At 40.8% G+C, this 17,324-nt stretch overlaps 1 protein-coding gene across 1 annotated transcript in view; it reads right to left on the reverse strand.

The window, feature by feature from the left end:
• MMRN2 (multimerin 2) overlaps window positions 1-11,457 on the reverse strand; it is a 34,366-nt gene extending 22,909 nt beyond the window's left edge. Inside the window, exon 1 of the mRNA XM_087702095.1 lies at window positions 10,307-11,457. Coding sequence (XP_087558221.1) covers window positions 10,307-10,539 — 233 coding nt within the window. The 5' untranslated portion in view covers window positions 10,540-11,457. The remainder of the gene's footprint in view (window positions 1-10,306) is intronic.
• Between the last annotated feature and the right edge of the window lie 5,867 nt (window positions 11,458-17,324).

The following is a 17,324-nucleotide window of genomic DNA, read 5'->3' on the forward strand; positions in this document are numbered from 1 at the left end:
CCATTTCAACCTCACATTTTAACAATAAATTATTTCATTATGCTAAAATCATTTTAAGATAAAATTGCTTCTATTAGCAAGGATGGCATTGGAGATAAAAGTCTGGTTTTACACAAAGGAGCAGATATTGTGCAGAAGACTCTGTCCTGCTTAGAAGGAGAGAACATTTCAGAATTTTGCTACCATATTTTGCAATGTGAACAGCGGTGGGTTCCAGACCACAACGCAACCGGTATGCTGCATACAGGGCCAGGCATCCTAGTCAAGCATGTGCACACACTTGCACACGCCACTGCCCTGCGACACCCAGTTGCTTGGCAGAAGTTGTGCATGCGGCGCATGCTGTGCGTACGTGCACAATTGCCCCAGTTACTTCAAAAACAGTTATGGAACACAGATGGGTGGGCCAAATGAGCCATCGTACTGGTACAGTGCCCGCTGCTCCTGGCTACTGCCGGTACAGCCGTACTGGGCCGTACCACCCGGAACCCACCACTGAATGTGAAGCATAAAGAAAATGACTTTTACAGAGAGAGGCAGACTCAGTTGCCAAGACAAAAAAGGGCTAAAGTAGTTTTTAAAGAACAGTAGTAACATTTGGAGGCAGTTCATTCAGACACCTTCCTTAATTGGTGGAACTATAAGGTTCCACCAAAAGGTTCAGCAAAATCAGACTTGGAAATTTTTGTTATTGCAGCTAATCACAAGAAGTAAAAGTAATCAGTAAAAGTAGTGGTAGACATCCGGTGGAGTTGATTTCATGGTCTGGGCTACCTAATGAGTTGGACATCAGCCAGCTATTACCAAAACCACCTAAAAGAAATTGGGGTGATATGACCATTTCTTGATGTCTCATTTCTAGAGGAGACTCAGATCTGCTCCTAGAATGAATTGACACCCTCCCCCCCCCCAACAGTTTATGGCTTCCTTTTGATCTTGGCTTGTGACTGGCCTTCTTACCAGTCACTTAGTCTTGTTCACATGCCATGCAGAGTTTCATTTGGATCTCCATGACCAACTGGGAAAGCTATTTCAATCATCAGGCATTCTAACTGGTTGTTGATCCTGTCCAAGGGCTACAAACCCAAAAGATTGAGGTTCTCATAGTATTCTGGTGAGTCTCATAACCAGAAGGCAACAGGATTTTCTTCGGGTTTTTTTCTCTTGAAAACATTTTGCTTCTCATCCAAGAAGCTTCTTCAGTTCAGTTCTTCAGCACTGAAGATAATGTTTTCAAGGGGGAAAAAACAAAGTCCAGTTGTTTTTTGGAAAAGCAAATTTGGGGCAACCATGACCTGGATGATTGAGAATCTCCATAGACATTTCATAACTGGAAGAGCCCACCCAGACTCTATTCTGTTTTTGGTGTGAGATGAGAAGATATGGTTGATTGAAACCCTTGTTGTGGCCCGCCAGCAGAACTGGCAACAGATTCGGACAGTGAGGAGGTTGGGGAGGAACCTGGGCCAGTCCTGGAGTCTGGGGAAGGCTCTGATGAGGGCTCTGCATCGGAGGCAGAGAGGAGGCCAGAGCCGTATGCCAGTTATCAGCTGCCGTCGGAGTCGGACATCAGTGGGGCAGAAGAACAGCTGGAGCCTGTTCCCAGTGTGCGCATGCACAGAATTGCCAGACAAAGGGAACAGCTAAAGAACAGGGGTCAACTTGGGAGTGAGGCAGAGGTGGGTTCCTACCAGTTCGCACCTATTCGGTAGAACTGGTTCGTCAAATCTACCGAACCAGTTAGAAGAGGTTCCACCAGTGGACTCGGAAAGCAGGCCACACCTACAGAAGAGGTTCCAAAAATTTTTGAAACCCACCACTGGAGTGAGGACACAGTTGGACAATGAATGGCCCCTCCCATAGGGAATAAAGAGGAGCGAAAGGGGAGGGGAGTTTGCAGGAGACAATGAGTTCAATTCATTCGGGTAAAGATCTGTTCCTGACTTCTTGCCAAGTATTGTCTGCTACAGCGTGGCCTTTCGAAAATATCAGCCTGGCAGCTCTCCAAGCCTGATTAAGGTCTGTAGTTGTGAAATCTCTTGAAAGACTTGGCCGGGACTTTGCTGGAGAGGAATTCAGTTTAAACTAAATAAAAGGGGTTTTATCGGGACGAGGAGTCGGCTTCGTGCTTTTGGGAAGCCTAGGTCAGAACAAGCATCATTGTTTAACATTCCTTTCTTGCACCTCTGCTTAAAGCAGACTCTGGTGGTAGACATGAGGGGCAGCTTCAAAGATTTCCTGCTGCTCCTGTATAGAACTTCCTTATTTCCGGCGATATCACAAAGTCGCTTTTTTTAACATCTCCCGGATAGTCTGTCAGCGATCGTGAAACTAAGATGAAATGGATAGAAATCATAGACATCCCTTTTCCTCCTGCAGATATACATTCAACCACCTGTTGTGAGATTACAGTCAGTAGGATAATGCTATATATGACCTTATATGGAAAAATGTGGACTTGGGTCAGATTTATTTATGTGGGGCTGGTTGATGGCTCCATCTGGCCATTGAATTGTTTCCTCTGATTATATTCTCACGCCTACACTTGAGAGACCATTTCAGCATCATCTCCATGTTCATATATGAAAAGCTATATTTAGAACCCTGCATTTATCCCACATTATGACTCCAATCCAAGAAAAGAGTTTGAAGAGTCCCATAAACAAAGAACCTGAAGTTTCTGCCTCTTATCCAGAAGTAACTGCAAGCACCTCTATTTGCAATTATGAATCTATCTAAGGTGCATGCAGCCTAGCCAGTGGCCCTACACAGGGGTGGGATTCAACCGATTCAGACCAGTTCGGGTGAACCGATAGCTCCGATGATCAGCTGGGAAGCAAACTGGTAGCTCCAACGATCAGCTGGGGAGTGAACCAATTAGCTCTGATGATCAGCTGGGGAATGAACCGGTAGATCCAAAGATCAGCTGGAGAACGAACCGGTTCACTCTGATGATCAGATGGGCCTGCCCACCCACCCCTGCACTATACTTATCTATATTGTTTCAGCTGATTTGCGCGGCAGAGCAGATTGCTGTGCCTCAGCTGTGTTACTCCCCAGAAGTAACATAGAAAGTATGTTTTGGTAAAACTGCACCTGCGTGTGAAGCAAAGCACCCGATCACAGAACTAGTTGTATAACTGGCAGGATCCCACCACTGGTCCTACACAAACATCCTAAAGGGCACAGTCATCCATCACTTTGATCACCTTGCTGGATGTGAGCATGCTCCTTTAAAGCAATAAGAGACCACATGGTTAAATGCAAGCAAGAAAGTTTCTATTAGCAACCCTTAAGCTGGCACCCCTGTTGTTTTGGACTATAGTTTCCATGTTTAGTTTAGTTTACTTTATTATTATTGAACCTCGTACAAAATTAAATGCTATCTTCCGTGTACATTATACATATAAAACACACATCCTTCATATTCAGTTCAATTGAATTGAAAACTCTGATATTGCATAAATATTGCACTATACAGTAGAATTCAATATAGTTACTGCCCTGGGATAGAAGCTGTTTTTCAGCCTCTTTGTCCTTGTTTTTATTATCCTGTACTGTCTGCCAGATGGTAATAGTTCAAAAAAAAAGGGTGCCCAGGATGAGATGAATCTTTAAGAACATTTTGAACTTTCTTAAGGCAGCGGGAGCTATAAAGCTCTTCCAAAGAGGGGAGAGGCAACCCATGATTCTCTGGGCAATGACGTTGACCCTCTGGAGTGCTGTCCTATCTGCCACTGTGCAATTGGCAAACCATACACAGGTGCAGTAAGTCAAAATACTCTCTATGGTTGCTTGCTAACCATGAGGGATGGAGTTGATAAGAACCATAATTTGGGCGACGATAGATTGTGAAAAAATGCTTCAGAAGATTGTATGGATGGATTGTATATTGTGTTGATTGCTTAGCTGCTTAGATTTTATGTATGCAGAATGATAGGGTTTTGGAATAAGAAATGTATGAATAAAATATGGGACTGTTTAATCATGAAAACCTGTAAAGAACTTTACACACAGATGATACCATCAATTATAGCTTCTTTGATTACTGTGCAGAGAAAGGCAACTTTTGTCATCAGAAAAGAATAAATAATAATAACAACCTTGGGCTTTTTTAATGCTGCAAATTGCAAAGAAAATCTGCAAAGAACAGGTTAATGTCAAGGGCAACAATTATACTGAACAATAATTTAGAGATGAGACAAAATTAGATACCAGGAATGGATTTTGATTTTTGCAGCTATCTAAAAGGGGATGATTAGGTTTGCAAAAGAAAAAAGAAAGGATCCCATGGGATCTTGTGCTTGTAGGAAACTACACAGATGGCCTCAAGGCAAAAAAAAGATGCAACAACTGTCAGGACAACACAAGCATCATTCAGGAGAACAAAAAGGTGTGAGAAAGAAACCACAACTGAAGAAACTTCTTGGAGGAGAAGAGAAGCATTTTCAAGAAAAACTCTAGAAAATCCAGTTGTCTTTTGAAAAGCACCTTTGGGACAACCATGACCTGGATGGATGAGAATCTCCATAGACACGTAAAAAAAAACAACCCTCAAGATTGCCCCATTCTTGGATAGAAGAGATAGAAGAAGAAAAAAGAGAAACTGTATCAAGCTTTTGAGATCCTGTTATTATAGCCTACATAATATAGCCACTTGTGGTGTCTACTTCTTGACTTGGCCAACATTGAAAGGTTGACATCATTTGCCCTTATCTAAGAACCAGAAGGAGAACTTTCAAGAATTTCTTGAAGTAGTAGGTCCTATTCAAATCTTGGAGGGCGATGCTGTGTGTCTAGAGACACACTTTGAGGTCCCATCAGATCAATGAGTAGTCTTTAATGGATCCAAGTTTACATGGAGAGAAGTAAGCAGTGGGGTACCACAAGGTTCTGTCTTAGGCCCAGTTCAATATCTTCATAAATGATTTAGATGAGGAAATGGAAGGGGAACTTACCAAATTTGCAGATGATACTAAGCTGGCAGGAATAGCTAACACCCGAGAAGATCTAGATGGACCTTGACAGACTGGAACATTGGGCCCAATCCAACAAAATGAAATTCAATGTAGAGAAAAATAAAGTCTTACACTTAGGTAAGAGAAACCAAAAGTACAAATGTAGACTGGGTGAAACCAGGCTTAATAGCAGTGACTGTGAGAGGGATCTTGGAGTCTTAGTGGACAACCAGCTAAATATGAGCCAGCAATGTGCAGCAGCAGCCAAAAAAGCCAATGCAATCCTAAATTGCATTAACAGAGAGATACAATCAAGATCAAGGGAGGTACTAATACCACTCTATAAAGCCCTAGTAAGACCACACATAGAGTACTGCATCCAGTTTTGGTCACCACACTATAAAAAATATGTTGAGACTCTAGAAAGAGTGCAGAGGAGAGCAACCAGGATGATTAGGGGACTGGAGACTAAAACATATGAAGAACAGTTACAGGAACTGGACATGGCTAGTCCAGTAAAGAGAAGGACCAGGAGAGACATGACAGCAGTCTTCCAATATTTTAGGGGCTGCCACAGAGAGGAGGGTGTCAAGCTATTCTCCAAGGCACCTGAAGGCCAGACAAGGAACAATGGATGGAAACTGACCAAGGAGAGATTCAACCTAGAAATAAGGAGTAAAATTTTCGGACAGTGAGAACAATCAACCAATGAAACAGAAGTTGCCTTCGGAAGTTGTGGGAGCTTCACCACTGGAGACTTTCAAGAAGAGATTGGACTGCCCTCTGTCAGAAATGGTGTAGGGTCTCCTGCTTGAGTGGTGGGTTAGACTAGATGACCTATAAGGTCCCTTCCAACTCTTGTTAATATCGGATGACCCAGTTGGTATGCAGATGACTCTGTTGGATCGCGTAGGCTGGGCAGCAACCAGAGGAAATATATGGTCCCTCAGATAGCCAGGACCTCGCAATGTAGGGTTTTATAGAGTATGACAAAACTCATGAATTACAACTAGAAGTTATTGACGATCACAGCAATGCATGAAATGGGTGTGACAGGGTCATAGCAAGGTTTGTTAGTGGTGTTGCAAGACATTGGGAGAATTTGCCATAGGAAAATGGTAATCTTATGGAAGAGTGAATACAGGTTTTGTTTGTGGGTTGTTGTTTTTTTTGAGAGAGAGAGAGAGAGAGAGAGAGAGAGAGAGAGAGAGAGAGAGAGAGAGAGAGAGAGAGAGAGAGAGAGAGAGAGACCATAAGAAAGTAAATAATCTTTCCCTGGTTTTTCCCATTATATCCATGAAAGATGGATATAATGGATTTCACTGCAGATGGGGACTGCAGCCAAGAAATTAAAAGATGCTTGCTCCTGTGGAGGAAAGCTATGGCAACTCTAGACAGCATCCTAAAAAGCAGAGACATCACCCTGCCAACAAAAGGGCATCTCGTCCAGGCTATGGTTTTTCCAATTGCAATGGATGGCTGTGAAAATTGGACCATAAGGAAGGCTGAGCGCCAAAGAATGGAGGCCTTTGAACTATGGTGTTGGAGAAGATTCCTGCGAGTCCCTTGGACTGCAAGGTGAACCAACTGGTCAGTCCTAGAGGAGGTCAACCCTGGCTGCTCTTTAGAAGGCCAGAAACTTAAATACTTTGGCTACCTAATGAGAAGGAAGGACTCACTGGAGAAGAGCCTCATGCTGGGAACAATTGAGGGCAAAAGAAGAAGGGGACGACAGAGAATGTGGTGGCTGGATGGAGACACCAAAGCAGTCGGCGTGAGCTTGAATGGACTCAAGAGGATGGTAGATGACATGAAGGCCTGGAGGAATGTCCATGGGGTTGCGATGGGTCGTACATGACTTTGCAACTAATAACAACAACAACAATCCACCAAAGAAAATTTGGTTTATAAGAGTTCATACTTCTGAAAGTGAAATCACAAAAGTGTTAGCAGCACAGAGCGTAAATACAGAGAAATAGGTTGTTTCCCGAAAGTAGCCTGGTAGTGAAGTGTGCTATAAAACATTGATCCATCTTTCCTCAAGATTTTTTATATTTTATCAGGTAGAAACCAGTGGACGTGCTCAGAATCTCTCAAATATGCAGTTTTTAGGATTCTTGAAAATAACTCTGCACAACTTCTCTACCTTTTGTTCTGGAAATGCAGCATTGTAAATTCCTAGTGGTCCTACTAAATGAGGAAGATGTTAGTTCCTACCATTTTTTTCCAGCCATTCAGTGCCTGCTAAGACCCACAAGATTTGTTGCTTACCACCAGGTTCTGACCTCCTTGCTAACCTGCCCCAATCTTTTAGCCAAAAAGAGTGCATCAAGAATTGTTGAGAGTTAACCAAAAAGAAGATGTGATTGTTATGACTTGTCTGATCCTTCCTATGTCTTCCTCAAAGGATTCAGTCCAGAAGATAAGGGACATCAAGTAGTTGGTACAATGGAAGAAGAGATGGTCACCACCATGACCATTATGGTTGAAGTCCTCCAAAGATGGAGCCAGAGCTAATGCAGTGCATAGATTCAGGTTCTCCATTCCTTGAAGCACATGTACTCTTTTGAAAACTCTGAAGAAACCTGTTTCCATTCCCACCAAAAGCATCAAGGACAAGGACTGGCCAATATGACAAACCTGATTTGACTTACCCGGTTTACAGACCCATAATTGGGCACTGTAAAATCCCACTGATATCAACAAAAAGTGGTATGCCTTCAATCTTCAAATTAGAGAGATACAGAAGTATTTTTCTGAGATTTTTCTCAGTTCAGGATTCCCACATATTTAAACTCATTTAATCCTTTTTTTTACACTATTGCACACTGCTGTCATTTGCTGGATCTGTCATTCTTCCCGCATTCCTTTTTCACTGTGAGCTGCCTTGAATTCAAGGCAAGAGATGAATGCATGCTCACTAAATATTGCAAATAGCAGCTAACACTGATGAAAACGTGAATGAACACATATGAAAAATTGATAATTAAATGCATCTTGGATATACTGTAGCTGAGCCAGATTCTCTGCTTCCTGCTGACTTGGAAGTTTACTTCAAAGAGATCCTTATAATAACCAATTATTTCCTTGAGGATGATGCAGAAGATGATGATTGATATAAAAATAACATGTTGAAACATTGAATAATTAAAAAATGAAGGATTACAAGTTGAATAAGTTGAATAAGCAAATAATGAAAGATCTTAATTTAAATATATAAAGTAATAAATATGATGGATAATATTTTATAAAAGATGGCATTAATAAGTGTATTTAAATAATATGGGGATTGGCATAAAAATAACACAGAATTACTGACTAAACAAAAAATGAAAGATGATAATTCAATATGAATATGCATATGTATGCTAAATGCAACAAATATGATTAATAATATCTCAGTTGTATAGTGTAAAATATGGTGATTGATATAAAAACAATATATTGTAATATTGAATAACCAAATAACAAGTTGAACAAGCAATAATGGAAGATCTTAATGTAATATAAATGTTGGTATTAATACTAGTTATATAAGTTTGTTAAATGTAACAAATATGATTGATAATATTTTATTCATTTCAAAAGATATGATAATTAGGGTGATTGCTATAAAAATAACATATTGAAATATTGAATAACTAAACAATGAAAGATTATAATTTAATATAAAGATGTGTATTACTACTGGTATTATATAAGCTTGTTAAATGAAACAAATATGATTAATACTAATTTTCTTGTATGAAATGTATGATACTCAGGTATCACACTGTTCACGCATTGATATGTTTGAAAAAAAATAAAACATAAAAACTTGGGGAGAAAATAATAATAATAACCAATTATACCCTTGTGGATTGAACACCATGGAATCCTTAAACCATGTTTTATTATGCTGCCCCCTTCTACAGGGATATAAGGAGCAGGAACATGGCACCCCCTTTTAGTGAACTTCTCAATACAATTAAACTTTTTTTTGCAATCAACTACTGCTGGCAGTAAGTGCTGGAGAAGACTCCTGCGAGTGTCTTGGACTGCAAGGCGACCCAACTGGTCAGTCCTAGAGGAGATCAACTCTGAATGCTCTTTAGAAGAAGATGAATCCTGAAGATGAAACTTAGAGACTTTGGCCACCTAATGAGAAGGAAGGACTCCCTGGAGAAGAGCCTAATGCTGGGAAAGACTGAGGGCTAAAGAAGAAGCGGATGGCAGAGAAGGAGGTGGCTGGATGGACTCACCGAAACAGTCGAGATGAGCTTAAATGGACTCCAGAGAATGGTAGAGGACAGGAAGGCCTGGAGGAATGTTGTCCATGGGGTCACGATGGGTCGGACACGACTTCGCAACTAACAACAACATAACACTGCTGGCAGATTAATACAATTTTACATCTCTGGCAGTGACCAGATTCTGCTTTGCTATCTTTACGACCAGAAACCAAATTCTGATTGAGGAAGAATAATAATCTACTCCTGGATTATTATTATTTTTAAAAAGCCCTAATTGCATATTCTCTTTTCCATTTGTTTTTGTTTTTTTATTGGCTGTTAAATAACAATAAAACACATTTTAAAAATGTCTTTCTGTATTTTGTATGTAAGTCTGCCAACTAAATAAAGAAGTGTATGAAAGGAAAAACGATTTGATGCAAACCAATAAATCTAAACTGTGTTTCATTGTTTAGAAGACGGCAATGGACTTTCTCAGTGATGTCCCCGCTTAAGTAGAGCTTAAGTGCCTTCATCTGACTGCAATGGCCCAGGATGATGGATGTCATAGTTTCCATATCTAGCTGGAACTAGGTCAGGGAGGACAGCGTGTTCTATGCCTGTTACAGCTTGAATGAGGTGTGTGCTTTGATTGTGGGACAGAAAGGGATGCTCTTCAGTAATTTGCCAGCTCCACCCAGAATATGCACATGGTCTCTAGCAGCACAAAAAAAAGTTTGAGAATCAGAGATTTAGATCTGGGTCCCTATCTTCTTCTTTGGGGATTCTAATAGGGTTACAAAATAAAAAGACTGATATATTACAATATGTTTGTACTTACTCCATGGATATGAAAACAACCAAAGTTCTGGAATTAACAGCATGCCTTCTCCCAAAAAAAATTGATATTTATGGTAAGTCCACCCAGCTGTGGGTACTCCAATACTGGAGGTTTTTAAAAAGAGACTGGACTGCCATTTGTCTGAAATGGTAGAGAGCAGGGGGGTTGGACTAAAAGACCTCCAAGGTCCCTCCCAACTCTGTTATTCTCTTTGTAATTCCAGAATGAAGAGTTGGGTACTATTGCAACAATTGCAGATTTATACAATGGAGATTCTTTTAAAAAAAAATACTTACTCGTTTCTGGGTTCATGACTTGCAGGGTAAAACTCCTCCATCTCTGCCTCAGTTTCGCCTTCAATAGACTCTCTTCTCCAAAATTCTTCTGCTGAAGAAGATAGTTGTGGAGGTGAAGGCATCTGAAAAACATCTGGCCCTGGCCGCTGATGGTGATGACCAGGATGCCTTGAATGTGTGTCTGATTTCAGCAGCCCAACAGTCCCACAAAGCAATAAGAATGTCGTTAGCATCTTCAGTTCTTCTCAAACTCCTTGAGACCTCTCTGGTCTTCAGATCAGTCTGTCCTTACAACCTGCCTTGTCTCGTTCCTTTAACTGAACCTTGGAACAAGGAATGGTGCAGCTAACAAAGGGCGGAAGCGTATCATGTTGGCCCTCCCAGCACTGATGGAAATGTCAGGGGTCAGATGACAATGTGAAAAAGTGCAGAGGACCTCAGTGTGAGCGATGGTTGTATGTGAATTCAAGGGAAGGAGTCGCGGTTGATTCGAGGGGGCAAATCTTACTTTTGACTTTCTTTGGGCTTATCAACACATGCAGAGAAACACGGCCCTTTTTTATCAGCTGCCTTCATGCCGGGATACAGGAAAAGGATGTTAACTTTAACTAGCAGGCAAGGCAAAGTAAATATTGAGGGCTGGAGCAGATGAATATCATAAAAAATATCCTGACACTTGGCAGCAGGGACTTAGAAGGCAAGTCTTTCTCTCCAAATTGAGTGAACATGTAGAGACTCTAGAAAGAGTGCAGAGAAGAGCAACAAAGATGATTAGGGGACTGGAGGCTAAAACATATGAGGAATGGTTGCAGGAACTGGGTATGTCTACTTTAATGAAAAGAAGGACTAGGGGTGACATGATAGCAATCTTCCAATATCTCAGGGATTGTCACAAAGAAGAGGGAGTCAAGCTATTCTCCAAAGCACCTGAAGGCAAGACAAGAAGCAATGGGTGGAAACTATTCAAGGAGAGAACCAACCTAGAACGAAGGAGAAATTTCAGGACTGTTAGAACAATTAACCAGTGCAACCTCTTGCCTTCAGAAGTTGTGGGTGCTCCAACACTGAAAGTTTTGAAGAAGAGTTTGGACCATAATTTGTCTGCAATGGAGTAGGGTTTCCTGCCTGAGCAGGGGTTGGACTAGAAGACCTCCAAGGTCCCTTCCAACTCTGTTGTTGTTGTTGTTGTTGTTATTGTTGTTGTTAAGTTCTCAAGCCAAGGGGTCAGATGCCTTGCATCCCAAAAGCTGGAGACTGGGTCTTGTCTAATTGCAAGCTGGTTATAGAAGCAGAAAAGGTGAGAGATAAAATTATTAACGTACATAAACAAAGGTGGAGCTAAATTGCGGAGCATTGCTTCCGAGGGTTTAACACTGCAAGAGAATTGATTGGCACCAATATACTGTTAAATTTTGAATCAATATTTGAAGTGCAGGTAAACCTCGACTACCCAAAAATTTCTATTGCAGCGTGCCTAATGTCCCTGCCCTACTTTTATTTATATGTGTCCCCATTTATTTGTTCCCATTTCCTGTGTTCTTATTCATGTTTATTCTTATTCCTGTTACCTTGCACATGAGCAACAAAATAAATAAATAAATAAATAAATTGATTGATTGATTGATTGATTGATTGTAAAGTGAGTTTTACACCATCTTATGACCTTCCTTGCCACAGTTGTTAAGTGAATCTGCACAATTAGTTATACGGTTGTTAAGGAAATCTGGCTTCCGCTTTGATTTTGCTAGACAGAATGTTGCAAAGGGTTATCATATAACCCCAAGACACTGCAAATGTCATAAATTTGCATCAGTTCTTAAGTGGCCAAATTTTGATCATATGACCATGGGGATGCTGCAATGGTCATAAGGATGAGGAAGGGAGGGAAGAGAAGGGAAGGGAGGGAGGGAGGGAGGGAGGGAGGAAGGAAGGAAGGAAGGAAGGAAGGAAGGAAGGAAGGAAGGAAGGAAGGAAGGAAGGAAGCCAAAAGCCATTGAAAGAATAAGGAATCCAAAATATTACAGATGTTTATATTATACTTTTTTTTACTCTTACCCTGTTTCCCTGAAAATAAGACCTCCCTGGATAATAAGCCCAACTGGGCTTTTGACCTCATATGCTAAAATAAGCCCTCCCCAAAAATATTGCAACGCAGCCATGAGGTGACTTAAGCTCGCTGCCTCCTGCACCTCAAAAATAATAAGACCTCCCTGAAAATAAGGCCAAGTGCTTATTTGGGGGGGGGTCAAAAGAAAATAAGACCCTGTCTTATTTTGGGGGGAACACAGCTTTCTGTGTTAATAACAAAAGGGTAAATTTCTATTTTTAGTTGATGTAGAAAAAGTACTGTACCTAACATAATAATATATAGAAAAAAATACCTTAATGTGACAGTAAGCAAAGCAACATTTTAAATAAATGCTAAAACATAGTTTTATTTCCGGAGTGCTCTTTTAAATGCTCATATACAACTTTAACTCAGGAAGGAAGGCGTTTCATCAGGTGCATTACATTGCACATCCTCAAATATGTTTTATTAAATCAACAAACTCTTTAACTATTTTCCTCCAGTGGAAAACAAAATATAATATCTATAATTAGGTTTCATAGAAAATTCAATGTAAGTTGCTTTAGGAAGCAAACATCCTCTTCTTATATGCACGCATAGACTTACCCAAAAATAGATCAACCATCTCCAGAAGCCTCTGAGATCTGAACTTCAAAGATGTCTTCACTTCCTTCTTGAGGTCCTCCATTCTGAAAGCAGAATGATGTGAGAACAAGATTCCTTAATAATCTGGATCTTTTCTATGAGGTAGAGCCACTTAATACTTGGAAATGTGGGGACTCAAGGCTAGACTGGCAGGCAGTAATGGGGAACATTTTCATAGGGTCGTCAGACGTCAAGTTTAGATTTGAAAGACTTTATTTCAGTATCTCAATATCTCCAACTTTCCATATCTCAATATCTCCAACTTTCCATATCTCAATATCTCCAGCTTTCCATATCTCAATATCTCCAGCTTTCCATATCTCAATATCTCCAGCTTCCATATCTCAATATCTCCAGCTTTCCATATCTCATTAGCTCCAGCTTTCCATATCTCAATATCTCCAGCTTCCATATCTCAATATCTCCAGCTTTCCATATCTCAATATCTCCAGCTTCCATATCTCAATATCTCCAGCTTCCATATCTCAATATCTCCAGTTTCCATTTCTCAATATCTCCAGCTTCCATATCTCAATATCTCCAGCTTCCATATCTCAATAGCTCCAGCTTTCCATATCTCAATATCTCCAGCTTCCATATCTCAATATCTCCAGCTTCCATATCTCAATATCTCCAGCTTCCATATCTCAATATCTCCAGTTTCCATTTCTCAATATCTCCAGCTTCCATATCTCAATATCTCCAGCTTCCATATCTCAATATCTCCAGTTTCCATTTCTCAATATCTCCAGCTTCCATATCTCAATATCTGCAGCTTCCATATCTCAATAGCTCCAGCTTTCCATATCTCAATATCTCCAGCTTCCATATCTCAATAGCTCCAGCTTTCCATATCTCAATATCTCCAGCTTCCATATCTCAATAGCTCCAGCTTCCGTATCTCAATATCTCCAGCTTTCCACATCTCAATATTTCCAGCTTTCTATATATCAATATCTCCAGCTTCCATATCTCAATATCTCCAGCTTTCCATATCTCAATATCTCCAGTTTTCCATCCAAGAAACAGGCATTTCCTATGAACCACAGACTGACTAGTCTGACTGGTATCTGGGAACAGTGCAGAGCAGATCATGAAGTCATTTGGAAATACCTGGAAAGTGATAGGGTATTCCCAGGTGTTAGATCAGTGTTGCCATATTGAAATTTTTTCAATGTGCAACCACAATCTCAGCTGACTCCAAAAGCTAAGCAGAAACAGGTATTTTGGGGGAGACCACCAGAAAAATCACAGGATGTGAACATTGCTGTACCTGTTCATTGAGTGTCTATGGAGATTCTCAGTCATCCAGGTCAGGGTTGTCCTTTTCCCAAAGGCAACTGAACATCCTTTTTATTCTTTTGAAAATGTTTGACTTCTCATCCAAGAGGTTTCTTCACTTCTAACTTCAGTTCTAGAACTGAAGAAGAAGCTTGGATGAGGAGCGAAAGGTTTTCAAGGGGAAAAAAAGAAAAAAGAAAAAAGTCCAGTTGCCTTTGTGAAAAGCACCTTTGGGACTACCTGCCCCTTGAAGTCACCATGAGTCACGTTCATCTTGAAGAGGTCCCTGGACTTCAGCTCCTTCATCCAATGTCCAAGCTGGTTGGGATGATAGGCAATGCATCCAAGAGACACGAGGTTGGGAGAAGGCTACCTTAAGCAACCTTTATTTTCACCGCTTCACAGATCTGATTGCAATATAGCCCAGAGCCGTGGTGGCAAACCTATGGCACGTGTGCCAGAGGTGGCACACAGAGCCCTCTCTGTGGGCACATGTGCCGTAGCCAGCTGCTCTTCTGGTTTCTGGCAGGCACATGTGTGCTGGCCAGTGGGTCTTTGCGGATGCCAGAGAAACAGAAAATGTCCTGAAAATGCCCTCCAAAATGGCCAAAAACCAGACCGTTTTTCAGCCCGTTTTCCAAAGAAAAGCCCGAAAAATAACCTGAAAATGGCCTGAAAATGGCCAGAAAACAGGCATGCATGTGCTGGCTAACTGGTCTTTGGGTTTCCAGCACTCTGGCATGTGCACGCACACATATGCCCAAGCGTTCCAATTTGGTCACTCGATGGCGAAAAGGTTTGCCATCACTGGCTCAGAGCATGTTCTTAAAATGTTTTTTTCTTTCCTAGATTTTAGGTAAGAAATCCACACTGATCACTCCTGCAATGGCTAAATAAAATATTGATTTATGCTGCATTGCAGTCATCGATGTATTGCTATTGACCATGTCTCAGTTAGGATGAAAGGACTTTCTCTTTCTCGCATTCACTCCCTTCTCCTTCCTCTGTGAAGCTGCCAACCAGCTGCATTTTCAAGGGCAAGAATGAAGAACACTCGGTGGGAACTCAAGCAAGTGCATCTAAGTCCCTCCTCTTTATCCAGGGAATCCAGGATATCTTATAGTTTAAACGAGGCAAACAGTTGATCTGATTTTTACACCTTGTTAGCTTTTATTTGGGGGGGGGGAAGCAGTTCTCTTTCCCAATCTGCATGATTATCTGTATTTATCTGTTATCGAAATGACTATTCTCTCATATCAATTTTTCTCAATTGTTTCCCTCTGTTACAATCAGGAAACTTCAATTCCAGTGGCATCTCAAGAATGCAAAGCGGTGGTGGGTTCCTTCCGGTTTAGACCGGTTTGGCCAAACTGGTAGTGGTTTGGCGGCCTTGGTCGCTGGAATCGGCAGCCACCCAGGCCTGCCCCGCCCCTGAACAGGTTCTCTGGGCAGCACCATAGGTGCCACTGTTAGGAATGTAATCTAACAGTTGGGTTGGCAATATATAAATCATGTAACAATGCTATACCTGTTTCTTTAAAGCATACTGTAAAATGTGATTGGTTGCTGTTTTCCTCAATCGGCCATAAGAGGAAGCCAGAATGACTGTTAGCTCTGTGTTTGTTAGATACTGGGCTGATCTGATCTGAGTGTTTTTGGAAACTGGCTGTTAGAAAGTGCCGTGAGCTATTGTAAGTTTTGCAACTGCTGGCAAACTTTGATTACCGGATTGTTTGTATATTTATGGACTATGTTATTTGGATTATCCCTTAACTGAAAGACATTGATGACTGACTGTCTTATGACTTGGACTGTTTGATGGACTCTGATACCTCTGTTTCCACGAAAGTAAAAGCCTACTTAAACCGCAGTGTCTCTGTATGCTGGTTTGTGTGTTCTCCAACAACACTCTCACAATGCTTCTTTGAACGTACTTGCTCTCCCAATAGGGAGCTTACATAACACCACCATATTGTTTTTCGCTTCTGCACATGCACAGAACAATTTTTACTGCACTGTGCATGCACACGCACTGTGCATCGAGCGCATGCGCGCAACACACCCACAAGTGAACTGGCAGTAATGGCTGCTGGAACCCACCCCTGATGCAAAGGGCTCTTCATACAACAGCAGGCAAGTTTTAGTATCGTATTTGCCTTACCTATATTTTCCCGGAAAATATCTATGTGATCAGTCAACCCTGACTTGATGGCATAAGATCAATCAATTAATCACATACGTTTATTGGGAGACACTTACTTGAATAACGATTGTATTCTTTCTCTGGTCACACTCAAGGTGTTTTTTCTGTACGTCCTTGTCATTTGTACTGAATTATTTGATTTTCAACCTAAAATGGAATACTATTACACAATAGTAAGTCATCCTTTAGCTAATGAATTAATACAAAAGTCTCTCTCTTTTTCTCCTCTCTCTCTCTCTTTCTCCCCCTCTCTCTTTTTCTCCTCTCTCTGTTTCTTTCTCTTTCTTTTTCTTTCTCTCTTTTTTTCTCTCTCTCTCTTTCTCCTCTCTCTTTCTCTCTTTCTCTCTTTCTCTCTTTCTCCTCTCTATTTCTAACTTTTTTTCTTTCTCTCTCCCTCTCTCTCTCTCTCTCCCTCCCTCTTAATAATTTTTTCTGCAAATTTCTAGATCAGGCAGTCATGCTGGATGGCTTCAAGTCCTAGATATAGATGTGTATTTGAGTTAAACCAGACTCAAATGTTCTTGGGATATCTGATATTTTTTGATAGGTTACTGTATAAAGGAAAAGAAAGGCATATTTTTTTTAATACAGATTTGTTTTCTTTGAGCAAAACAAAAAAAAACATTCATTTTCTTTACATAGTAATTTATTCGCTATACCTGAATGCCTACATACATACATATGTATGTACATACCTACATACACACCCAAGCCCATGGACAAATTTATTTCTGATAAGTCTTATTTGTTTGAGGCTTACAAAGAGCTACCTTGCGGCAAAAGGCTGGCTAGATTAAGCCCTCATTGAAAGGTGTGACGGT

Source organism: Thamnophis sirtalis, unplaced genomic scaffold, assembly GCF_051295495.1.
Source record: "Thamnophis sirtalis isolate CommonGarterSnake01/CBP01778 unplaced genomic scaffold, rThaSir2_p1.2 scaffold_15, whole genome shotgun sequence".
Taxonomy (NCBI): domain Eukaryota; kingdom Metazoa; phylum Chordata; class Lepidosauria; order Squamata; family Natricidae; genus Thamnophis; species Thamnophis sirtalis.